This window comes from Bos indicus x Bos taurus, chromosome 3 (genome assembly GCF_003369695.1).
Source record: "Bos indicus x Bos taurus breed Angus x Brahman F1 hybrid chromosome 3, Bos_hybrid_MaternalHap_v2.0, whole genome shotgun sequence".
Taxonomy (NCBI): Eukaryota; Metazoa; Chordata; class Mammalia; order Artiodactyla; family Bovidae; genus Bos; species Bos indicus x Bos taurus.
In genome coordinates, this window is record NC_040078.1 from 801357 (window position 1) to 824258 (window position 22902).

The 22902-nt window shown below is 41.4% G+C and overlaps 1 protein-coding gene across 1 annotated transcript in view; it reads left to right on the forward strand.

Moving 5' to 3' along the window:
• Window positions 1–15008: 15008 nt before the first annotated feature.
• Window positions 15009–22902, forward strand: part of ADCY10 (adenylate cyclase 10) — an 80860-nt gene continuing 72966 nt past the window's right edge. The window contains exons 1-5 of the mRNA XM_027526465.1: window positions 15009–15537; window positions 16228–16332; window positions 19257–19295; window positions 19498–19641; window positions 21668–21873. Of these exons, the coding sequence (XP_027382266.1) occupies window positions 15387–15537; window positions 16228–16332; window positions 19257–19295; window positions 19498–19641; window positions 21668–21873 (645 nt within the window). The 5' untranslated portion in view covers window positions 15009–15386. The remainder of the gene's footprint in view (window positions 15538–16227; window positions 16333–19256; window positions 19296–19497; window positions 19642–21667; window positions 21874–22902) is intronic.

Here is a 22902-nt window from a genome sequence, read left to right on the forward strand (position 1 = left end):
CATTAGGTATGTTTTCCCAAGGCAAGGTCTGGTGGGCCTGTGTTTCAACCCAACTCTGCCAAATATCAACTGTGCATGCGTACTCAGTCCTATGTGTTTGTGACCCCACATAATATAGCTCACCAGTCTCCTTCTGTCTATGGTATTATCCTTGCAAGAATACTGGAGTGGGTTGCCATTTCCTTCAGGGGGTCTTCCTGACCCAGGGATCAAACTTGCATCTCCTATGGCTCTTTCATTGCAGGCAGATAGATTCTTTACCCTGAGCCACTGGGGAAACCCTTACATAACTGTGAGATGTAATGTTTGTTTCTGGGTTTTAGTATTTTCAAGATTAAAATGGGGAAAATATAGTACTCCATGGGATTGTCATAGAGATAACTGAGAAAATGTTTTAATACAATGCCTGGTGTGTGATGGGCTTCCCTTGTGGCTCAGACACTTAAGAGTTCACTTGCAATGCAGGAGACCAGCATTCGATCCCTGAGTCAGGAAGATCCCATGGAGGAAGAAATGGCTACCCACCCATTTTCTTGCCTGGAGAATTCCATGGACAGAGGAGCCTGGTGGGGTTGTATACAGTAAGCATGACTGAGCAACTAACACTTTCACTTTCTGGTGTGGGATGGGTGTTAAATAAAATGTAGAAAATTTCAGGAAATGGTAAGCTTATTAATTGACAATAGAACCAAAACAAGATCCCAGAAGTACTTTATTAAACAAAGAGTTTTAATTTAGCTGTAAAAAGGATATAGTTTACCTATTTGCACACCTTCTGAGGCAATAACTGTTGAAATTCTTGAGACTTTCACTGCTTGGGGTGGTAGGCTAGAGGTGGGATACCATGCATTGTTCAGTTGCTAAGTCATGTCCAACTCTTTGTGACCCCATGGACTATAGCCCGCAAGGCTCCTCTGTCCATGGGATTTTCCAGGCAAGAAATACTGGAGTGAGTTGCCATTTCCTCCTCCAGGGGAAGAGGTCGGGTAGAGAGGCTCAGTAAGAGATTAACTCTTAATCTAATGTGTTTTGTGGCTTGGCATTCATTTCAAAGAAACATTGATCCAAAATACATCAATACTGTTGTTTCTCCATAGTAAACAGATTGTTTTTTAAGTTGTTATAGCAGTGAAAGGTTGAATCATAACAAGGATTGCCCTCAAAGTCCAAGTTGCTCTCATTAAAACCAGTTTCTGTTGGAGCTTGTTTATATAATGAAACAGAAAGCACTGGTACTTATTAGGACTGGCTTTCACCCTAAGGAGTCTGTTTAATTATATGAGGTATGATTATAATTTTGTTAAGACCAGTTTCTATAATACTAGAAAATTCAGTCAGCAAACATAATTAAATGAGTTTCTTTTTCTCCTCCCTTAATACAACTGCATTTTACAACATTTTGAAACACACAATAAATTTCACTATAGAGCTGGGCTTTATTTGAGAATGTTGGCTTATTATTCAGTTCAACTTTTTAAAATTCAGATTTTTACAAATGTGTCACTAAGTAGCAATTGTAGTTGTGACATACATAAGAACAGCTAGAAAATCAAAATTGATTTATGCTGTTAGAAAATATGCCACCCACTTAATATATATTTTACCAGTGTCCATGGAATGAAGAAACTCAAATCCAGTGCCACATTGGGTTATAAGTTATCTCTGTGGTGAATTTGATCTATTTGAATTTGAATTCTGAATTCAGAATTTGAATTCTGTGGTGAATCTAAAAGATAGGACATTGAAAGATGAACTCTCCAGGTCAGTAGGTGCCCAATATCCTACTGGAGATAAGTGGAGAAATAACTCCAGAAAGAATGAAGAGACGGAGCCAAAGTGAAAACAACACCCAGTTGTGGATGTGACTGGTGATAGAAGCAAGGTCCGATGCTGTAAAGAGCAATATTGCATAGGGACCTGGAATGTTAAGTCCATGAATCAAGGTAAATTGGAAGTGGTCAAATAGGAGATGGCAAGAGTGAACATCGACATTTTAGGAATCAGTGAATTAAAATGGACTGGAATGGGTGAATTTAACTCAGATGACCATTTTTTCTACTACTGTGGGCAAGAATCCTTTAGAAGAAATGGAGTACCCTCATAGTCAACAAAAGAGTCTGAAATGCAGTACTTGGATGAAACCTCAAAAACAACAGAATGATCTCTGTTCATATCCAAAGCAAACCATTCAATATCACAGTAATCCAAGTCTATGCCCCAACCAGTAATGCTGAAGAAGCTGAAGTTGAACAGTTCTGTGAAGATCTGCAAGGCCTTCTAGAACTAACACCCCAAAAAGATGTCCTTTTCATTATAGGGGACTGGAATGCAAAAGTAGGAAGTCAAGAGATACCTAGAGTAACAGGCAAGTTTGGCGTGGAGTACAAAATGAAGCAGGGCAAAGACTAACAGAGTTTGGCCAAGAGAATGCACCTGTCATAGCAAACACCCTCTCCAACAACACAAGAGATGACTCTACACATGGACATCACCAGATGGTCAATACTGAAATCAGACTGATTATATTCTTTGCAGCCAAAGATGGTGAATTTCTATACAGTCAGCAAAAATAAGACTGGGAGCTGAGTGTGGCTCAGATCATAAACTCCTTATTGTAAAATTCAGACTTACATTGAAGAAAGTAGAGAAAACCAAACCACTAGACCTTTCAGGTATGACCTAAATCAAATCCATACAGCATTACAGTGGAAGTTACAGTGGAAGTGACAAATGGATTCAAGGGATTAGATCTGATAGACGGAGTGCCTGGAAAACTATGGACAGAAGTTCATGACATTGTACAGGAGGCAATAACCAAGACCATCCCCAAGAAAAAGAAATGCAAAAAGGCAAAATGGTTGTCTGAGGAGGCCTTACAAATAGCTGAGAAAAGAAGAGAAGCTAACGGCAAAAGGGAAAAGGGAAAGATATGCCCATTTGAATGCAAGGAGATATAAGAAAGCTTTTCTCAATGATCAGTGCAAAGAAATAGAGGAAAATAAGAATGTGAAAGACTAGAATTCTCTTCAAGAAAATTAGAGATACCAAGGGAATATTTCATTGCAAAGATGGGCACAATAAAGGACAGAAACGGTACGGACCTAACAGAAGCAGACAATATTAAGAAGAGTTGGCAAGAATACACAGAACTATACAAAAAAGATCTTAATGACCCAGATAACCACGATGATGTGATTACTCACCTAGAGCCAGACATCCTGGAATGGGAAGTCAAGTGGACCTTAGGAAGCATCACTACAAACAAAGCTAGTGGAGGTAATGAAATTCCAGTTGAGCTATTTCAAATCCTAAAAGTTGATGCTGTGCAAGTGCTGCACTCAATATGCCAGCAAATTTGGAAAACTCAGCAGTGGCCACAGGACTGGAAAAGGTCAGTTTTCATTCCAATCCCAAAGAAAGGCAATGCCAAAGAATGCTCAAACTACCGCACAACTGCACTCACTTCACACACTAGCAAAGTGATGCTCAAAATTCTCCAAGTAAGGCTTCAACAGTACATGAACCATGAACTTCCAAATGTTCAAGCTGGATTTAGAAAAGACAAAGGAACCAGAGATCAAATTGCCAACATCCGTTGGATCATCGAACAAGCAAGAGAGTTCCGGAAAAACACCTATTTCTGCTTTATTGACTATGCCAAAGCCTTTGACTATGTGGATCATAACAAAATGGAAAATTTTTTAGAGATGGGAATACCAGACCACCTGACCTGCCTCCTGAGAAATCTGTATGCTGGTCAAGAAGCAACAGTTAGAACTAGACATGAAACAACAGACTGGTTCCAAATCACCAAAGCAGTACATCAAGGCTGTATATTGTCACCCTGCTCATTTAACTTAAATGCAGAGTACATTATACGAAATGCTGGGTGGGATGAAGCACAAGCTGGAATCAAGATTGCTGGGAGAAATATCAATAACCTCAGAAACCACCCTTATGGCAGAAAGGGAAGAAGAACTAAAGAGCCTCTTGATGAAAGTGAAAGAGGAGAGTGAAAAAGTTGGCTTAAAAACTCAATGTTCAAAAAACTAAGGCCATAGCATCCAGTCCCATCACTTCATGGCAAATAGATGGGGAAACAATGGAAACAGTGAGAGGCTTTATTTTCCTGGGCTCCAAAATCACTGCAGATGGTGACTGCAGCCATGAAATTACTCTTTGGAAGTAAAGCTATGAGCAACCTAGATAGCGTATTAAAAAGCAGAGACATTACTTTGCCAACAAAGGTCCGTGTCGTCAAAGCTATGGTTTTTTCCAGTAGTTATGTATGGATGAGAGAGTTGGACTATAAGGAAAGTTGAGCACTGAAGAATTGATGCTTTTGAACTCTGGCGTTGGACTCTTGAGAGTCCCTTGGGCTGCAAGGAGATCCAACCAGTCACTCCTAAAGAAAATCAATCGTGAATACTCACTGAAAGGACTGATGCTGAAGCTGAAGCTTCATTACTCTGGCCACCTAATGCAGAGAACTGACTCATTGGAAAAGACCCTGATGCTGGGAAAGATTGAAGGCAGAAGGAGAAGGGGACAACAGAGGATGAGATTGTTGGATGGCATCACCAGCTCTATGGACATGAGTTTGAGTAAGCTCTGCAAGTTGGTGATGGACAGGGAAGCCTGGCATACTGCGGTGCATGGGGTTGCAAAGAGTCACACACGACTGAGCGACTTAAATGAGCTGAATGATGGGCTTGACCAGTCAGAAAAGACAGGTCAAAAATTTACTTCACAAAAATCTCTGAAGATAAGTATTGTAGTGTAAATTTAATAGTTCTGGTAGAAGTCACAATCATTATTAACCAAAAATGGGTGTTTACTCAGGAAAAACTTGTCTTTATAATCACCTGCCAACTATTGCCTAAGTTCAACCACCCTCCACATAGTCAGGACTACTTTGGGGTCATAGCAGTCTCTCTGACCCTTGCTCCAAATCTCCATCTAGGGACCCTGAACCCATCCTTCTGTGAGCCATGGGCCACTGGGGCTGGTGGGGGGAGGGGATGGCAGTGCCAGCCAATCAGAAGCACAGTCCGTGCCCGTGAAACAATGAGCTACTGATGAGGGTGTGGCCAGGAGAACGGCTTTTAGAGAAAACTGTCATTTTATGGTCAGCTTTAGACAGACATGGCACTTCTGCTGTCTTCTGAATAATGTCATCCAGACTCTTTTCCTGTCTTCTGCACTCCTGACTAGATCCTGAAAGATCTAGTCTCTAATCTAGGCCCTGATTTTCCTCAGCCTTGGAGAAAGAAGAGGTATGTGACTGTAGGAGTAGAAACAGTGGTTGCAGAGCTAAGTTGAGGGCTACCCTTGGGGAAGTAGGTTTGGGAGCTTAAGGAAAGTGGGGAAGCCTTGGGCTAGGAATGGAAGTTCATCTTGAATATATCTGCGTCAATCCTTTAAGTGAGATTAGAAGTTTGAACGTTTCAGTGTTACCTCATCCTATTTATCCTAGATGTTCTATTTTTCTAGATTACTATCTATTTACCTCTCTCCTGCAACTTCTCAAATGATACCCTTATCAATCATCAAATAGCAAATGCCTACCATGTGAAGGAGCTCTAGAAAGATGTTGTGGAGGAAACACACTTATACATTGAATGTGATCTCTAAAACAGAGAAGCTTCAATTCAGAGAAGACATAAACAGATCAAAAGATAACCAAGGATTTTAAAAATAGATAATAAGGCACTTAAATTTATAGACACTAAATGCCCTCATAGCTTAGAGGGAAAATTGCCTTGACTAGAGTGGTCTGGCAAGCTTTCTTGACAGATAACATTATCCCTTTATGTTCAGAGTATCTCCTTTGGATTCTTGTAAAATCTGATTTTACATATTGATGAAAAATGGGGTGGAAACTAAAATCTATTATATATTTAGAGAAACAATAATGGATATAATTGATCTTTAGCTTCATTTTCCTTTGAGGGTATTGCTGAGTTTTCTTTAAGCAAATTAAAATTGGACACACACTCTTCTTCATTCAGGAAAATCTGTCTTGGTATGTCATCGAGGCCTTGCTCTTTCACTCTGTCAGATATCCTCATTCCTAGACACTTTCATGCTTTCTCAGTGGCCACACTCTGTTCAAGCTCTATTCTTGATTAAACTGGACAAATAATTGATGAGGGTACCTCTGTAGACATTGAAAGTGCTCTAAAATTAAATATTTTCTCTAGGTTATAAACATCCCCAAAGTGTCATAAAATGGGATGTACCACGGTATTCTAGAAAGAATGCTGCTGCTGCTGCTAAGTCACTTCAGTCGTGTCCGACTCTGTGCGACCCCATAGACGGCAGCCCACGAGGCTCCCCCTTCCCTGGGATTATCCAGGCAAGAACACTGGAGTGGGTTGCCATTTCCTTCTCCAATGCATGGAAGTGAAAAGTGAAAGTGAAGTCACTTAGTCGTGCCTGACTCTTAGCGACCCCATGGACTGCAGCCCATGAGGCTCCTCCGTCCATGGGATTTTCCAGGCAAGAGTACTGGAGTGGGGTGCCATTGCCTTCATAAAAAGGCCTTAATAGGGACTTCCCTGGTGGTCCCGTGGTTAAAATTCCATGCTTTCACTTCAGGGGGCATGGGTTCAATCCCTGGCCAGGGAACCAAGATCTCACAGGCCGTGTGGCATGGCTGGAAAAATAAAATGCCGTGACGGTAATCATTTTCTGATGTTGCAGAACTTAAAGCAGAAAAAGTAAGTCTTCTAAAACAGAAAAGCTCAGGTATTCATTTTAGATGTCTTTGCCTCTTCAGTCCATTAACAGATAATTTTATTATTCTAGTTTCCCTTCTATATTTGTTATCTTGATCTCCAAATGCACCGACTTTCCTTACCTGATAATCATAAACTTAGAAAAATCTGTCCAAATCCTCAAATCACCTTATTTAAAACAATACACATCTGAAACATTGTAAATACTACAATTAAATATATATATGTAATTCATCTTTCCACTAAAGACAAGAATCACCTCTACAACCTTGCAGACATACAGTCTCTCACTCCAATATTCCAATACTAAGACTAACCAGGTACAATGTTAAATTTGCCTCCCAGGGATTGCTAGCCATTGATCCTACTTGATCCTTTCAAAGCAAAAAATAAATCTAACCCATTTTAGTTTTAGAGTTTAAAGCAAAACAGTCTGTACTGTACATATGAAGAGGGTGTAGTATTGCCAAGATTGAAGAGGCTTGTAGGTAGCAAGCAATCTGAGATACATTTATACTAAAAAAAGTATTCACTGTCTCTTTAAAATTCAAATTTAACTGGATGTCCTATATTGTTACTTATTAAAACTGACATTCTTACAAGTGACAGCCAAAGAGAGTAAAGTTGAGATAGTCAATGAATGGGGTAGGAGCTACACCCTGCTCAGTGCTGTTCAGTCCTAACTCTGCTCCTGACTGCTCAGCACCTCTGCGGAAGCCTCTTCAGAGCATCCATTCCTATAGAAATCATACTACTTATGGTTACCTATTCTCTGATAAACTAGCTCCCTCCACTGACCAACACCAACTTTCCTTTCCTTCTTCAACCTTCCCATGCACTTCATTCTTGTTTAACCAAATCCCATCTCTACCTGAGGGAGAAAGTAGGGGAATTCTTTTGTTAAATTCAGGGGTCTAATTAGACTTTGCACATATATCTCCAGGTTACCCCACACCTTTCACAGTTCAGTTTAAACATCCAAAGGCAATGACCATTTTCACCCAAGTGTCATCTCCTGACAATGTTTCCAATGTCTCCCATCATTCCTCAAATTTCATAGTCCATGAACTTCAAATGAAGTGAGTAGAACTAAACCCAATACTCTGAGTCAGATTTAAACACTGCTTACTACCTTAAGATTTGCATGGCATCCAAAATGGCCATGCTTAATTTCTCTAGTACCTCCAGGGAAACAAAACCACAGATGCCACCACTCAGCTACCAAGAAGTCCAAATTTTAAAATACTGACAATAGCAAATGTTAACTGGGATACAGACCTCTCACATTTTGCTTGGGGGGTGTAAACCGACTCAGCAATTCCACTTTTAGGTATATGCCCAAGTGAAATGCATATATGTGTTCTCCAAAACACATGTACAAGAATGCTCTTAAGCACTTCCCTTGCTGTCCACTGACTAAGATTCCGAGCTTCCAGTGCAGGGGTCATGGGTTCAATCCCTGGTTGAGGAACTAATCCCAAATACCATGTGGCATGGCCAAAAACAACAATAAATAAATACTTTTTTAAAAAAGATTGCTCCTAGCAGCATTATTCCTAATAGCCTGAAACCGGAAAAACAACCCATAGGTCAATAGTTCAGTTCAGTTCAGTTCAGTCGCTCAGTCGTGTCCGACTCTTTGCCACCCCATGAATCGCAGCACGCCAGGCCTCCCTGTCCATCACCAACTCCCGGAGTTCACTCAGACTTACATCCATCAAGTCAGTGATGCCATCCAGCCATCTCATCCTCTGATGTCCCCTTCTCCTCCTGCCCCCAATCCCTCCCAGCATCAGGGTCTTTTCCAATGAGTCAGCTCTTCGCATGAGGTGGCCAAAGTACTGGAATTTCAGCTTCAGCATCATTCCTTCCAAAGAAATCCCAGGGCTGATCTCCTTCAGAATGGACTGGTTGGATCTCCTTGCAGTCCAAGGGACTCTCAAGAGTCTTCTCCAACACCACAGTTCAAAAGCATCAATTCTTCGGTGCTCAGCCTTCTTCACAGTCCAACTCTCACATCCATACATGACCACTGGAAAAACCATAGCCTTGACTAGATGGACCTTTGTTGGCAAAGTAATGTCTCTGCTTTTCAATATGCTTTCTAGGTTGGACATAACTTTCCTTCCAAGGAGTAAGCATCTTTTAATTTCATGGCTGCAGTCACCATCTGCAGTGATTTTGGAGCCCCAAAAAATAAAGTCTGACACTGTTTCCACTGTTTCCCCATCTATTTCCCATGAAGTGATGGGACCAGATGCCATGATCTTCGTTTTCTGAATGTTGAGCTTTAAGCCAACTTTTTCACTCTCCACTTTCACTTTCATCAAGAGGTTTTTTAGTTCCTCTTCACTTTCTGCCATAAGGGTGGTGTCATCTGCATATCTGAGGTTATTGATATTTCTCCTGGCAATCTTGATTCCAACTTGTGTTTCTTCCAGTCCAGCATTTCTCATGATGTACTCTGCATAGAAGTTAAATAAGCAGGGTGACAATATACAGCCTTGACGTACTCCTTTTCCTATTTGGAACCAGTCTGTTGTTCCATGTCCAGTTCTAACTGTTGCTTCCTGACCCACAGACAGATTTCTCAAGAGGCAGATCAGGTGGTCTGGTATTCCCATCTCTTTCAGAATTGTCCACAGTTTATTGTGATCCACACAGTCAAAGGCTTTGGCATAGTCAACAAAGCAGAAATAGATGTTTTTCTGGAACTCTCTTGCTTTTTCCATGATCCAGCGGATGTTGGCAATTTAATCTCTGGTTCCTCTGCCTTTTCTAAAACCAGCTTGAACATCAGGAAGTTCACGGTTCACGTATTGCTGAAGCCTGGCTTGGAGAATTTTGAGCATTACTTTACTAGCGTGTGAGATGAGTGCAATTGTGCGGTAGTTTGAGCATTCTTTGGCATTGCCTTTCTTTGGGATTGAAATGAAAACTGACCTTTTCCAGTCCTGTGGCCACTGCTGAGTTTTCCCTATTTGCTGGCATATTGCGTGCAGCACTTTCACAGCATTGTCTTTCAGGATTTGAAATAGCTCAACTGGAATTCCATCACCTCCACTAGCTTTGTTCATAGTGACGCTTTCTAAGGCCAACTGGACTTCACATTCCAGGATGTCTGGCTCTAGGTCAGTGATCACACCATTGTGATTATCTGGGTCATGAAGATCTTTTTTGTATAGTTCTTCTGTGTATTCTTGCCATCTCTTCTTAATATCTTCTGCTTCTGTTAGGTCCTTACCATTTCTGTCCTTTATCGAGCCTAGCTTTGCATGAAATGTTCTCTTGGTATCTCTAATTTTCTTGAAGAGATCTCTAGTCTTTCCCATTCTGTTGTTTTCCTCTATTTCTTTGCATTGATCACTGAGGAAGGCTTTCCTATCTCTTCTTGCCATTCTTTGGAACTCTGCATTCAGATGTTTATATTTTTCCTTTTCTCCTTTGCTTTTCACTTCTCTTCTTTTCACAGCTATTTGTAAGGCCTCCCCAGACAGCCATTTTGCTTTTCTACATTTCTTTTCCATGGGGATGGTCTTGATCCCTGTCTCCTGTACAATGCCATGAACCTCATTCCATAGTTCATCAGACACTCTATCTATCAGATCTAGGCCCTTAAATCTATTTCTCACTTCCACTGTATAATCATAAGGGATTTGATTTAGATCATACCTGAATGGTCTAGTGATTTTCCCTACTTTCTTCAATTTAAGTCTGAATTTGGTAATAAGGAGTTCATGATCTGAGCCACAGTCAGCTCCTGGTATTGTTTTTGTTGACTGTATAGAGCTTGTTCATCTTTGGCTGCAAAGAATATAATCAATCTGATTTCAGTGTTGACCATCTGGTGATGTCCATGTTTAGAGTCTTCTCTTGTGTTGTTGGAAGAGGGTGTTTGCTATGATCAGTGCATTTTCTTGGCATAACTCTATTAGTCTTTGCCCTGCTTCATTCCGTATTCCAAGGCCAAATTTGCCTGTTACTCCAGGTGTTTCTTGACTTCCTACTTTTGCATTCCAGTCCCTTATAATGAAAAGTACATCTTTTTGGGTGTTAGTTCTAAAAAGTCTTGTAGGTCTTCATAGAACTGTTCAACTTCAGCTTCTTCAGGTCAATGGGATAAATAATTTGTGTATAATCAAATGATACATACAGCACTGAAAATAAATGATTACTAATGTACACACAACAACATGGATAAATATCACAACCATTTGAGAAAAAATAAGAAAGTATATATAATATTCCATTTACTCATCTATGATATTAGAAATCAAGAGATATACTAACTTTGGGGAGGTGTGGGGGGAGTGAATGGGAGATAGCATGGAACTGGTTTCTGTAGTGCCAGTTCTTTTTTTTTTTACAAAGCATATAATAAGTGCTTCACTATTTTAATTAGCTCATCTTTGATTGCACTTGGTCTTCATTGCTGCATATGGACTTTCTCTACTTGGGGTGCCCGGGCCTCTCATTGCTGTGGCTTCTCTCACTGTGGAGCACGGGCTCTAGGGCACATGGCTCAGTAGCTGCAGCTCACGGCGTCTAGAGCTCAGACTCAGTAGTTGTGGGTGCATGGGCTTAGTTGCCCCAGAGCATGTGAAATCTTCCTGGACCAGGGATCAAATCCATGTACCTTGCTTTGGCAGGCAGATTCTTAACCACTGGACCACCAGGGAAGTCCACATGTTCTTTCTTGATATGAGTAGAGAACACAGATTGGTTCACTTTATAATTCATCAAGCTATCCACTTAGAAATGTTGCCTTTTCTGTACATATGTTATATACTTCAATAAGTTTTTTGAAAGACAGCATTGAATTTGCAGTAAATCTAGTCTTTTACACTACACGCTTATGGGTTTGATATTGTTAAAATTTTAAGCACAGTACTTATTTGCATTCATTCTGAAATTTCATTGTTATTTCAGTCAATTAAGATATTTGAAGATTCTACCATTCAATATATTAGCTTTCCTTCCAACTGTATCTTTATGTGAGTCCTCTAGCATACTTGTGGAGGCTCCCTCTGAGTGGACACTAGAACACAAATCAATATCATTTAGGTCTACCTGTTTTCCAGCTAGGGACATTTTCATCTCTCCTATAATTTAGTATGTTACCCACAAAAATGTGAGAAACTTGGCCAAATGCCTTGTTAAATTCAAGATATGCTTTGTAGACAGCATTCTCTTAATTTAAAAGTTTAATAAATCAAAAAAAGAAAATAAGACCAGTTTGTTCTCAGCTCTGAATTCATTTTAATTCCTTTTCGTCACCTCTTACTGATACAAGTGCTCATGTATTATGCAGTGTGCTCTGTGCTTAGCTGTGTATGACTCCTTGCAGCCCTCTGGACTGTAGCCTGCCAGACTTCTCTGTCCGTGGGATTTTTCTGGCAAGAATACTTGAGTGGGTTGCCATTTCCTCCTCCATGGATCTTCCTGACCCAGGCACAGAACCCAAGTCTCCTGCGACTCCTGCTTTGCAGGCAAATTCTTGACCACTGAGTCACTGCTGCTGCTGCTAAGTCGCATCAGTTGTGTCCGACTCTGTGCGACCCCATAGACGGCAGCCCAACACACTGGAGAAGCCCTATCACTGAATATGGCAACTCACAAATATTCCAGCTCTCTCTCCCACTGCACACACGGTAGGATCACACTCTCCTGCTTTGGCCAACCAATATCACTTCAGGGGAAGTGAAATAAGTCCTCACTTCTGGGAGGACACTTTAAGAAGGAGTCTACAGTGGAATCCTCTGTTGTCACTGTGTCTGGGAAACTGAAATGTCCCAGCCTGGGACCCAGAATGAAGACAACGGTAGAGTAGAGCCTCAGACTACCTATAATGGACATGGGGTGGTGGTTTAGTCACTAAGTCGTGTCCGACTCTTGATGACCCCGTGGACCGTAGCCCACCAGCCTTCTCTGTCCATGGGATTTCTGAGGCAAGAATACCGGAATAGTTTCCCATTTCCTTCTTCAGGGAATCTTCCCAACCCGGGGATTGAACCCTTGTCTCCTGCATTGCAGGCAAATTCTTTATCACCTGGGAAGCCCACAGTGGATATGTGGCATGAGTAAGACATAAGCCGTTGTTATTTCCAGCCACTGAGATTTTGGAGTTTTCCATTGACGAAGCAAAACTAGCTTATATTGACTGATAGCGCCACATTTACCAAACTGTGTTTTCTGGAATCCACATGTAGGCTCATCTTTTGAAATTCAGAGGAAAATGTACCAGCCTCTAATTTTCCAGCCCTTCTCACATTCTCCATTTTTTTTATATATAATTTTATTTTATTTTTACATTTTTGGCTATTCTGTGTCCTTGTCGCTGCATGGGCTTTTCTCTAGCTGCAGCAAACGAGGGCTACTCTCTAGCTGTAGTGGGCAGGCTTCTCATTGCAGTGGCTTCTCCTGTTGCCCAGGCTCTAGGGCACACAGTCTTCAGTAGCTGTGGCATGTGGGCTCAGCAGTTGCAGCTCCTGGGCACTAGAGCACTGGCTCAGTAATTGTAGCATTAACATACGGGCTTAGATGCTCCTCAGCATGTGGATCCTTCTAGCCTAGGGATCAAACCTGTGTCTCCTGCATTGGCAGGTGGATTCTTTACCATTGGGCCATCAGGGAAGCCCTCACTGAGCCACCAGGAAAGGCCTTTCCATTATTTTTTGAGATTACTGAAATTACATCTGTCAATTCTTTCGATGTATTTCAGTGGATATGGGTTATCTGGGGATGGCTGTGATGGTGGTTTAGTCCCTAAGTCGTGTCCAACTCTTTCGACCCCATGGACTGCCAGGGTACTCTGCCAGGCTCCTCTGTCCATGGGATTTCCCAGGCAAGAATACTGGAGTGGGTTGCCATTTCCTTCTCTGGGGGGATCTTCCTAACCCAGGGGTTGAACCTGAGTCTCCTACATTGCAGGCAGATTCTTTACTGTTGAGCCACCAGGGAAGCCCTGGGGATGGCTGCTTGAATTTAAATGACTAGGTACTTTAACACTGTTTTCTTATCTTGGACTTCTTGTCAATATTTGTTATATTTTCAATTCTCCATAATGGAGAAGACAGAAACAAAAGAAGTGTTGTGTAGCACATCATAGTTAAGCTTTGTCCTTATTCTTCCTTTATTAATCACCTTGCCGTCAATAAAGCCTAAAAGCCCCTCTAGGTTTTCTTAACTTCAGCATTTTCCTAAGTCTCAGCTCATTCTGGTCATTCTCATACCCTTCTTATAAGTTCATATAGCACTTATCAAATTGACTATCTGAAAATATTTATTTGATGTATTTATTATCTATTGACTGTTCCTAGCATATGCTGTGTTTCCGTGATACTCTTTAAAAAAAAAAAAAAAAACTTTGTTATATACTTCTCCTATCTTTTGTTCATTCTTAACATTTGTATTTACCAAGTTTTTCCTTTCAAAGATTATCTAATACCTAATATTTAGTACCCATTTTTAAAGGTTTCTGTCCCTTTTAAGGGTTTTTTTTGTAAAATATGCCAATATACTAATGTTTTTCTTGATTTAAAAAAAATGCTTCGCTTAAGTCTAAGGTATATGTAAACTGTCTCAATTTTTCTAATACTCTTATGTACCCCAACATGATTTACATCTGGTTGAAATTACTAACAACTTCCTTCATGTTGGTATCATCAGTCCCTCTTTTTTTTTTAAACTCCCTCATTATCTGTATCATTTATTCCAGGAACTTGAATTGCTCTGAAAATATTGGGTATGCTATTTCTGTTCAGGGTGGTTCAGCATGATTTTCACAGCATTCAGGTGTGAGCATTTCATTAACCCCAGCAGGCAAAGAAATGCCTTAGGGAATCCTAGTTTTCTCAGAACTAAGTAGGTAACAAATCAACATTTCCACGTTTCCTTCCATTTATGGTTTAAAAGTCTTATATTCACACATACACACACCCCTTTTAATTCTTTTTCTCTATTTCTTTATACCTATACCTTAGAATACTTCATCTCTTGCTTATATATGACCCTCCACTTTGCTATTTACCTTTCTATAAATGGGGCTTCCCTGGTGACTCAGCTGGTAAAGAATCCGGCTGCAATGAGGGAGACCTGGGTTTGACCCCTGGGTTGGGAAGATCCCCTGGAGAAGGGAACGAATGGCTACCCACTCCAGTCTTCTGGCCTGGAGAATTTCATGGACTGTATAGTCCACGGGGTCACAAAGAACCGAACATGACTGAGCGACTCTCACGTTCACTTTTCTATAAATATTCACACACATAAACTCCTGTTTATGCTTTCTTTTTTAGTTTTCAAAAAAGAGAAAGAAAAAATAAGAGACGAAGGGGCAAGGAAAGAGGGAACATAAGGACAGAAGGGAAAGGGGCCTGGACCAAAGCAATCGTGCTACTGGCCCCTCTGCCACAGCGCTTGCACCCCGAGGGCTCACCCTTTCATGCAAATGCATGGTCAACAAGTCAGTCATTCTCACATCAACCACTTAAATGAGCATTGTGCAGGTTAGAGAAGATGGGGAAAAAGAAATAGGAAGGTGAGTGAATGGATATAAGTCAGATTGCCTCCAATTTCAGCTTTGTTTTCTAGAAAATACATTCAGGACTGTTCGTGGTGATCATACAATCCAGAATATTTGCCTTGAACATGAACACTCGAAGAGAACTTGAATCACAGGACCGGGCCATCGTCAAAATAGCAGCTCATTTACCGGACCTCATTGTCTATGGAGATTTCTCTCCAGAGAGACCTTCTGTGGATAATTTTGATGGAGTCTTGATGTTTGTTGATATTTCAGGCAAGCACAAAAGGGATGTTTAATGTGGGTGAACAGTAGGTTTGCATGAAATCACAAACAGTGCTTGACTGCAGAGTAGGGGTGCTGCTTCAGAGTTTTTGTGCTGTTATTGCAAATATTCCCACTGAGAAGACAGGAGGGAGGACCTGGCTTATGGACCTGGCTCCCTCTCATCTTCCTTTGCCTGGCATGTCCAGTGATGGGCAAATCTTTAAGATGCCTAAGTCCTGGGCCTGGTACTTCAGGCTCCAGTGTCCCTGTCCCAACTTCACTGACTCAGCCTCCAAGGCCTACACCATCCCAGGCAAAATTGACCTCTGGAAATGATCTCTCTGATGTTCTTTACAGCTTAAGAGGAAACCTACCATCTCTTCAGAAGTCATAGAACTTTATGTGTTTTCATTATCATGAAATGGAAGTTCTATACCCAGTTAAAACTGAAGTCACCCCTGTTCACGTTGGGAAGTTAGGAGGGAAGAGTTATCTGGTGCCTTTCCTTGACCCCTAAGATAATAAATATAGATAGAGGAGACCCAATATCTGACACTTGGCCTGCCACAAAGATCATTTAAAAGAAACACTGCCAGTTCTTAAAAGCTGAGGCCCATTGTTAGCGAGTGTGGTCCTCTTCTCCTGACACTGTTTGGTTCCTCCAAGCACCCAAGGAAACGAGCTGCACAATTGTTCCAGGTTTTACTGCCATGACTGAGAAGTTCAGCACAGCCATGTACATGGACCGAGGGGCTGAGCAGCTGGTGGAAATCCTCAACCACTACATAAGTGCAATAGTGGAGAGTAAGTGTTTCTGACTTAAGCATATTCATTGTTTTCTGTATTTGGTGGTTACAACCTGAGAGAGTACTGTTGCTTAGTACTCTTCATTGTCTCCATGAAATGTGTATGAAACCAGTCTTTTTTGAAATATAATATAGTACAAGTGAAGGAATGTAATCAAATCTCACTAACACAGACTGAGGGATTAGTTTTGTATTAGTTACAAGACTAAATTAGAGATTACTTTGAAAAGAAGTATAGTAGTAATACTTTCAGAGAAGGCGATGGCACCCCACTCCAGTACTCTTGCCTGGAAAATCCCACGGACAGAGGAGCCTGGTGGGCTGCAGTCCATGGGGTCGCTGAGAGTCGGACACAACTGAGCGACTTCACTTTCACTTTTCACTTTCATGCACTGGAGAAGGAACTGGCAACCCACTCCAGTGTTCTTGCCTGGAGAATCCCAGGGATGGGGGGGCCTGGTGGGCTGCCGTCTATGGAGTCATGCAGAGTCGGACACAACTGAAGCGACTTAGCAGTAATACTTTTAGTTATGTTCAATAACTCCAAAAAGCTAGCATCAGTATAACTCAAACATAGTTATTAAGAGGATATGTTATAAATGTTGTTGTTGTTCAGTCACTAAGTTGTATCAGACTCTTTGTGACCTCATGGACTGCAGCACATCAGGCTTTCCTGTCCTTCACTATCTCCTGGAATTTGCTCAAACTCATGTCCATTGAGTTTGTCTTGCCATCCAACTGTCTCATCTTCTGTTACCTGCTTCTCCTCCTGCCTTCAATCTTTCCCAGCATTAGGATCTTTTCCAAAGAGTCAAGTCTTTGCATCAGGTGGCCAAAGTATTGGAGCTTCAGCTTCAGCATCAGTCCCTCCAATGAATATTCAAGGTTGATTTTCTTTGCAATTGACTAGTTTGATCTCCTTGCAGTCCAAGGGACTTTGAAGAATCTTCTCCAGCACCATAATTTGAAAGCATCAATTCTTCAGCACTCAGCCTTCTTTATGGTCCAACTTTCACATCGGTACATGACTATTGGAAAAACCATAGCTTTGACTGTATGAACCTTTGTGGGTGAAGTGATGTCTCTGCTTTTTAATATGCTATCTAGGTTTGTCATAGCTTTTCTTCCAAGGAGCAAGCATCTTTTAATTTCATTGTATGAACAGATGTATGATTTATAATCCACTTGTCAGTAATTTATGTCCTAATAATGGATTCTGAAGTACTTACTGATGACTGAAAAGTTTTATCTCCTTTTCAACCTCTGCCTACCACTTGTTTGCATTATTAATTTGAACTATGCATGAAGAAAAGGATTTATTCTTTTAAGGTAAGTCCTGTTGCTGCTGCTGCTAAGTCACTTTAGTCGTGTCCGACTCTGTGCAACCCCATAGACGACAGCCCACCGGGCTCCCCCATCCCTGGGATTCTCCAGGCCTAGGTCTAGTCTATTATCAAGGTCTGAGTTTCCTTGTAATACCTTAATATCACCCACTAGACAACACTAGACAACTCACAGTGTCCCTGTGAGGGACAGGGTGGCCTGGTGTGCTGCAGTCCATGGGGTCACAAAGGGTTGGACACGACTGAGCAACTAAATAACAACAACAATAACAGCAGACAACACTTCAGTTCAGTTCAGTTCAGTACAGTCACTCAGTTGTGTCCGACTCTTTGCGACCCCATGAATTGCAGCAGGCCAGGGCTGCCTGTCCATCACCAACTCCTGGAGTTTACCCAAACTCATGTCCATTGAGTTGGTGATGCCATCCAGCCATCTCATCCTCTGTTGTCCCCTTCTCCTCCTGCTCCCAATCCCTCCCAGCATCAGGGTCTTTTTCAATGAGTCAACTCTTCGCATCAGGTGGCCAAAGTATTGGAGCTTCAGCTTCAGCATCAGTCCTTCCAATGAACACCAGGACTGATCTCCTTTAGGATGGACTGACTGGATCTCCTTGCCGTCCAAGGGACACTCAAGAGTCTTCTCCAAAACCACAGTTCAAAAGCATCAATTCTTCAGCGCTCAGCTTTCTTCACAGTCCAACTCTCACATCCATACATGACCACTGGAAAAACCATAGCCATGACTAGATGGACCTTTGTTGGCAAAGTGATGTCTCTGCTTTTGAATATGCTATCTAGGTTGGTCATAACTTTCCTTCCAAGGAGTAAGCGTCTTTTAATTTCATGGCGGCAGTCACCATCTGCCGTGATTTTGGAGCCCCCCAAAATAAAGTCTGACACTGTTTCCACTGTCTCCCCATCTATTTCCCATGAAATGATGGGACCAGATGCCATGACACTTAATCCTCATTAAAAGCAGAAATCTACAGTTTTCTAGTTCCTTTTTGCATTGCACTTAGCACATTTTCAATGTTGCAAAAATAAGAAGAGAAATACCTGTTTATGTCATAAAGCCTAAATAAACAAAATGCAAGTTGGTGATAAAATTCAAATTGACCATAGCTGTGGTTTTTTGTTTTTCAGTTCTTATGGAGTCCTGTCATTCGTACACTCATCCACCCTCAGTCAAGCCCTGACTCATAACACACACAGATCAATAAAGAGCATTTCATTATCATGGGAGGAGGGTAGCTGTCCTCAGGCCTCATGAGAAATCCTAACTTCTACTTTCCATTCACAGAAACAGAGCAGGTACATACTCCAGCTCACTGTTCTCATTCTTGTCTGAGCCTTGGGTCTAAATGCCTTGTCTGAGAAGACATCTTTAGTATAAACCTATCTCTGAGATGCTCTTAACTTGACCTAATTTCTACCCCATTGTTGAAGGGTAGATTCTTTTTATTGGCTTTCAGAAACCAAAGTTATGCTGTACACATGAAACTTTCATAAAATAAGAGAAAGAAAGAAAAAAAAAAAAAAACAGAGTTTGATTTCACCTTATTTTCTTTTTTTCCCTCAGAAGTGTTGATTTTTGGAGGAGACATCTTAAAATTTGCAGGTATGAGGGCTTACTGAGACGGCAGGGGTTAGAAAGAAGTGCCAAGGCTCCTATACTCTGACAAAGGAGACATCTCAGAGAGAGCAGCAGGTAGCAGTGGGTAGAGGAATGTTTGAAGACTAAGTTTCTGTACGGATTTCATGCAAAACAGAGTGGAACCCCAGGGCAGGTCAGGAGCCCCCAATGTGTCTGTCTTTTCAAGGTGATGCACTGCTAGCCCTGTGGAAGGTGGAGAGAAAGCAGCTGAAAAACATCATCACAGTGGTCATTAAATGTAGCCTGGAGATTCACGGATTGTTTGAGACCCAGGAGTCTGAAGAAGGCCTGGATATCCGAGTCAAGATAGGTAAGCTTTGGTTGTCCAGTAGTTAAGACAGTCCAGTAGTTAAGAAACTGCACTCCCAATGCAGGGACGACTGGTTTGATCCCTGATCTGGGAATTAAGGATCTCTCTCTCTCTCTCTCTCTATATATATATAGAGAGAGAGAGAGAGAGAGAGACACATATATGTAAGCTTTTGAGAAAGAGATGCTATAGCAGTTTGAACATGGGTCCTAACTCCTGAGGAATCGCCCCTCTAAAGAGAAAACAGTGGAACATCATGACTCAGGCCCACCATCAGGTCATGAACTTTGACTAACCTGAAGGTGAATTTTGGTTTCCTCATTTACCAGTTAAGAGAACTCCTAATATCCACCTCATAACTCTTACAAAAAGTAAATTTGAATGGTTAGAATAGTACCTGGCACAACCACTCCACAAAATACTCTTTATCATTACTATTGCTGTTATTAGGTCTTGCTGCTGTCAACAATGATTATTATTAAGCACAGTAGGGAGCAGCTTGTGATTACATAGATTCAACAACGTATTAGGACTAGTCCTCCTCTACTTCATAAGACTCATGTGCAAGAAAAGCTTAAAAGGTCAGCCTGCAACACAGCTCCACTTAATAGAGGGCTTCTTAAATTCATACATACAATAACGATCACCTGTATTTCCATATTGTACTGCAGACATTACTCAGTGTCACTTCTGCTTCACCACAGTCCTGAGGTATAGGCAGTGTGGGATCTATTTCACAGGTGGGAAATGAAATTCTGATAGGTATGAATGATGAGTTACAGCTGGTGCTATTGGTATTCATGTCTACCTAACTGTAAACTTTAGAATTCTTGAATATCAGAGGTGATAAGAAGATGGATCAGGGGTTATCCAGTTAACTGCTCTCAGCTTTCTTTAGGTCAGCAGTCCCAAAATTTTTAGCACCAGGGACTGGTTTTGTGAAAGACAATTTTTCCACGGACTGGCTTGGGGGGATGGTGGTTTCGGGATGATTCAATTGCATTACATTTATTGTAGACTTTATTTCTATTATTATTACATCAGCTCCACCTCAGATCATCGGGCTTTAGATCCCAGAGATTGAGGACCTCTGCTTTAGGTTATTCAAATTTTCCAAGATTTTTAAATCTTCTGTTAAAAAAAAATCAAATTTGTTGTAATACTAAATATTTCTTTCCAAGTTACCACCTAGAGAGTTTTGATGTATTATTCTTCTTGAAAAATGATGGGGACCCTTCAGGTGCATACTTAATGGCTATTAAAGAAGAAGTACCAGTATCTTTTAACCAGCCTAGGCATCCATGTACTTCAGAGGAAAAACAGACCCCCTGTAATATGTATATATCAGGGGGATTCAGTCTTGACAAAGTAGCACATCAGAGCAAAGATAAAAAACAACCTTTGATTATGTTAATTATGGTAATTTAAAAGAACTGTGTATCACAGCTCATTTACACATACATTTTTTACACGTCATATTTTAAAACATTCTGTCTTCTGTTGTTTTGGTACCAAAATCTTCAGCTCCCAACCTAAAAACAACTAGAAGACACAGTCTTGGGATGGAACACTCAACGGTCAAAATACCTGCTCATTTCTCCAACCTTTTCTTGTCTATCTGTTGCCTGAAATTTCACCCTATTACTTTTTAACTAGAACCTCATCTCTGATAAAATGCAAATCTTTCCCAAACAGAAGTCATTAAAATTGTCCTCTGTATAAATAAGAAGAAGTTTGAAGTATGAATTGAAGAAAAAATAAAATAACTTTCTTTGAGGAGTGATATGGCCATCTAGGGAGCTAAATGTCACAAAAAGGTGGAAAATAAGTAGCTAATTTTCTAGATTCCAGAGCAAAGGTGTTTGGGAAGGCCTGGGCCCAGAAGAGACATTCACTGATTTCTATACAAAATTTTAGAGACTAGACTTTTCTCTGAGATGCTCAAGATTCTGATTGTCCGAGAAGCCATGCTGCTGGGGACTAAGCCAAAACTTCTCATGCAAACCCTTGCTTGCCTTCCTGCCAGGACTGGCTGCTGGCCACATCAGCATGTTGGTCTTTGGAGACGAAACTCGAAACTACTTTTTGGTGATTGGTCAGGCCGTAGATGACGTGCGCCTCGCGCAGAACATGGCACAGGTGAATGACGTCATTCTATCCCCAAACTGCTGGCAGCTCTGTGACAGGAGCATGATTGAAATTGAGAGGATTCCAGATCAGAGAGCAGTTAAGGTAGGTGTGATGCTGCTACTTGTCCAAAGTTCTGCCAGTCCATGCCAGGGGCCTCCTGTCAGAAAAGCCACTGGTTCTATGAAGCTGGCAACTTGGATGGGGTCAGTCTGGGATAGATTGAAAAGTATTAGCCCAGGACATCTCCTCTGGGAGGAACCAAGCCTAGTGAGTTCAAGAGGAAGTGATCAGGCTTTTCTGTGGTAAATAAAGATGTGGAATTTGGGTATGGAGGCCTTTGGTGGGACTAGTGCCCTTGTTTAATGAAAAATTTCCTGGCTATTCCCTGGGAGCAGAGGGTTGTACAATAGTTTTGGGGGCTGCCATTCGCCCTCAAGTTCTCTCCTCAACACTCCTAACTCAATGCAAGTAATCACAGAGGATGAGAACTGGAGGCGAGCAGGGACAGCAAAGACTATGGAGGGAAAAGAATTTTCCCTGAGCCCTGCCTAGCAGAAAACACTGTAGTTAAGTTGAAGCTGGACTATAAGCAGAACTGTCCCTGGGATATAGCCAATGAGAGAAAGGAAGGAGAGCTCTGCTGCTAACTGAACCAGCAACAGGACCATTTGGCAGATGGAAAGAATAGATGGTGAATGCATGAAGTTGCCGGCAAAGATGAGAACCCCAAACCATGCCCTATGCATCAGTCTACTCCCCTCCTAGCCTCCCCGACTCACTCTTCCAGTAATACACATCATGGCTGCATGACCTAGCTGGCTGATAGCAATGCCCCTGCTCCCCCATCTTCTTCGATCATTACTTATATCTTCAAAATTTGTTTTTAATTTTTAAACTTAGACTCACAGCAAAGTTCAGAAACAATAGAGTGTTTCCATATATCCATTAGCCAGCTTCCACAAATGTTAACATTCTTCATAACCAGAGTGCAATAGTCAAAACCTGAAAAGTGACATTGGTAAAGTATCATTTCAGTTCAGTTCATTCGCTCAGTCATGTCTGACTCTGCGACCCCATGAATCGCAGCACGCCAGGCCTCCCTGTCCATCACCAACTCCCAGAGTTCACTCA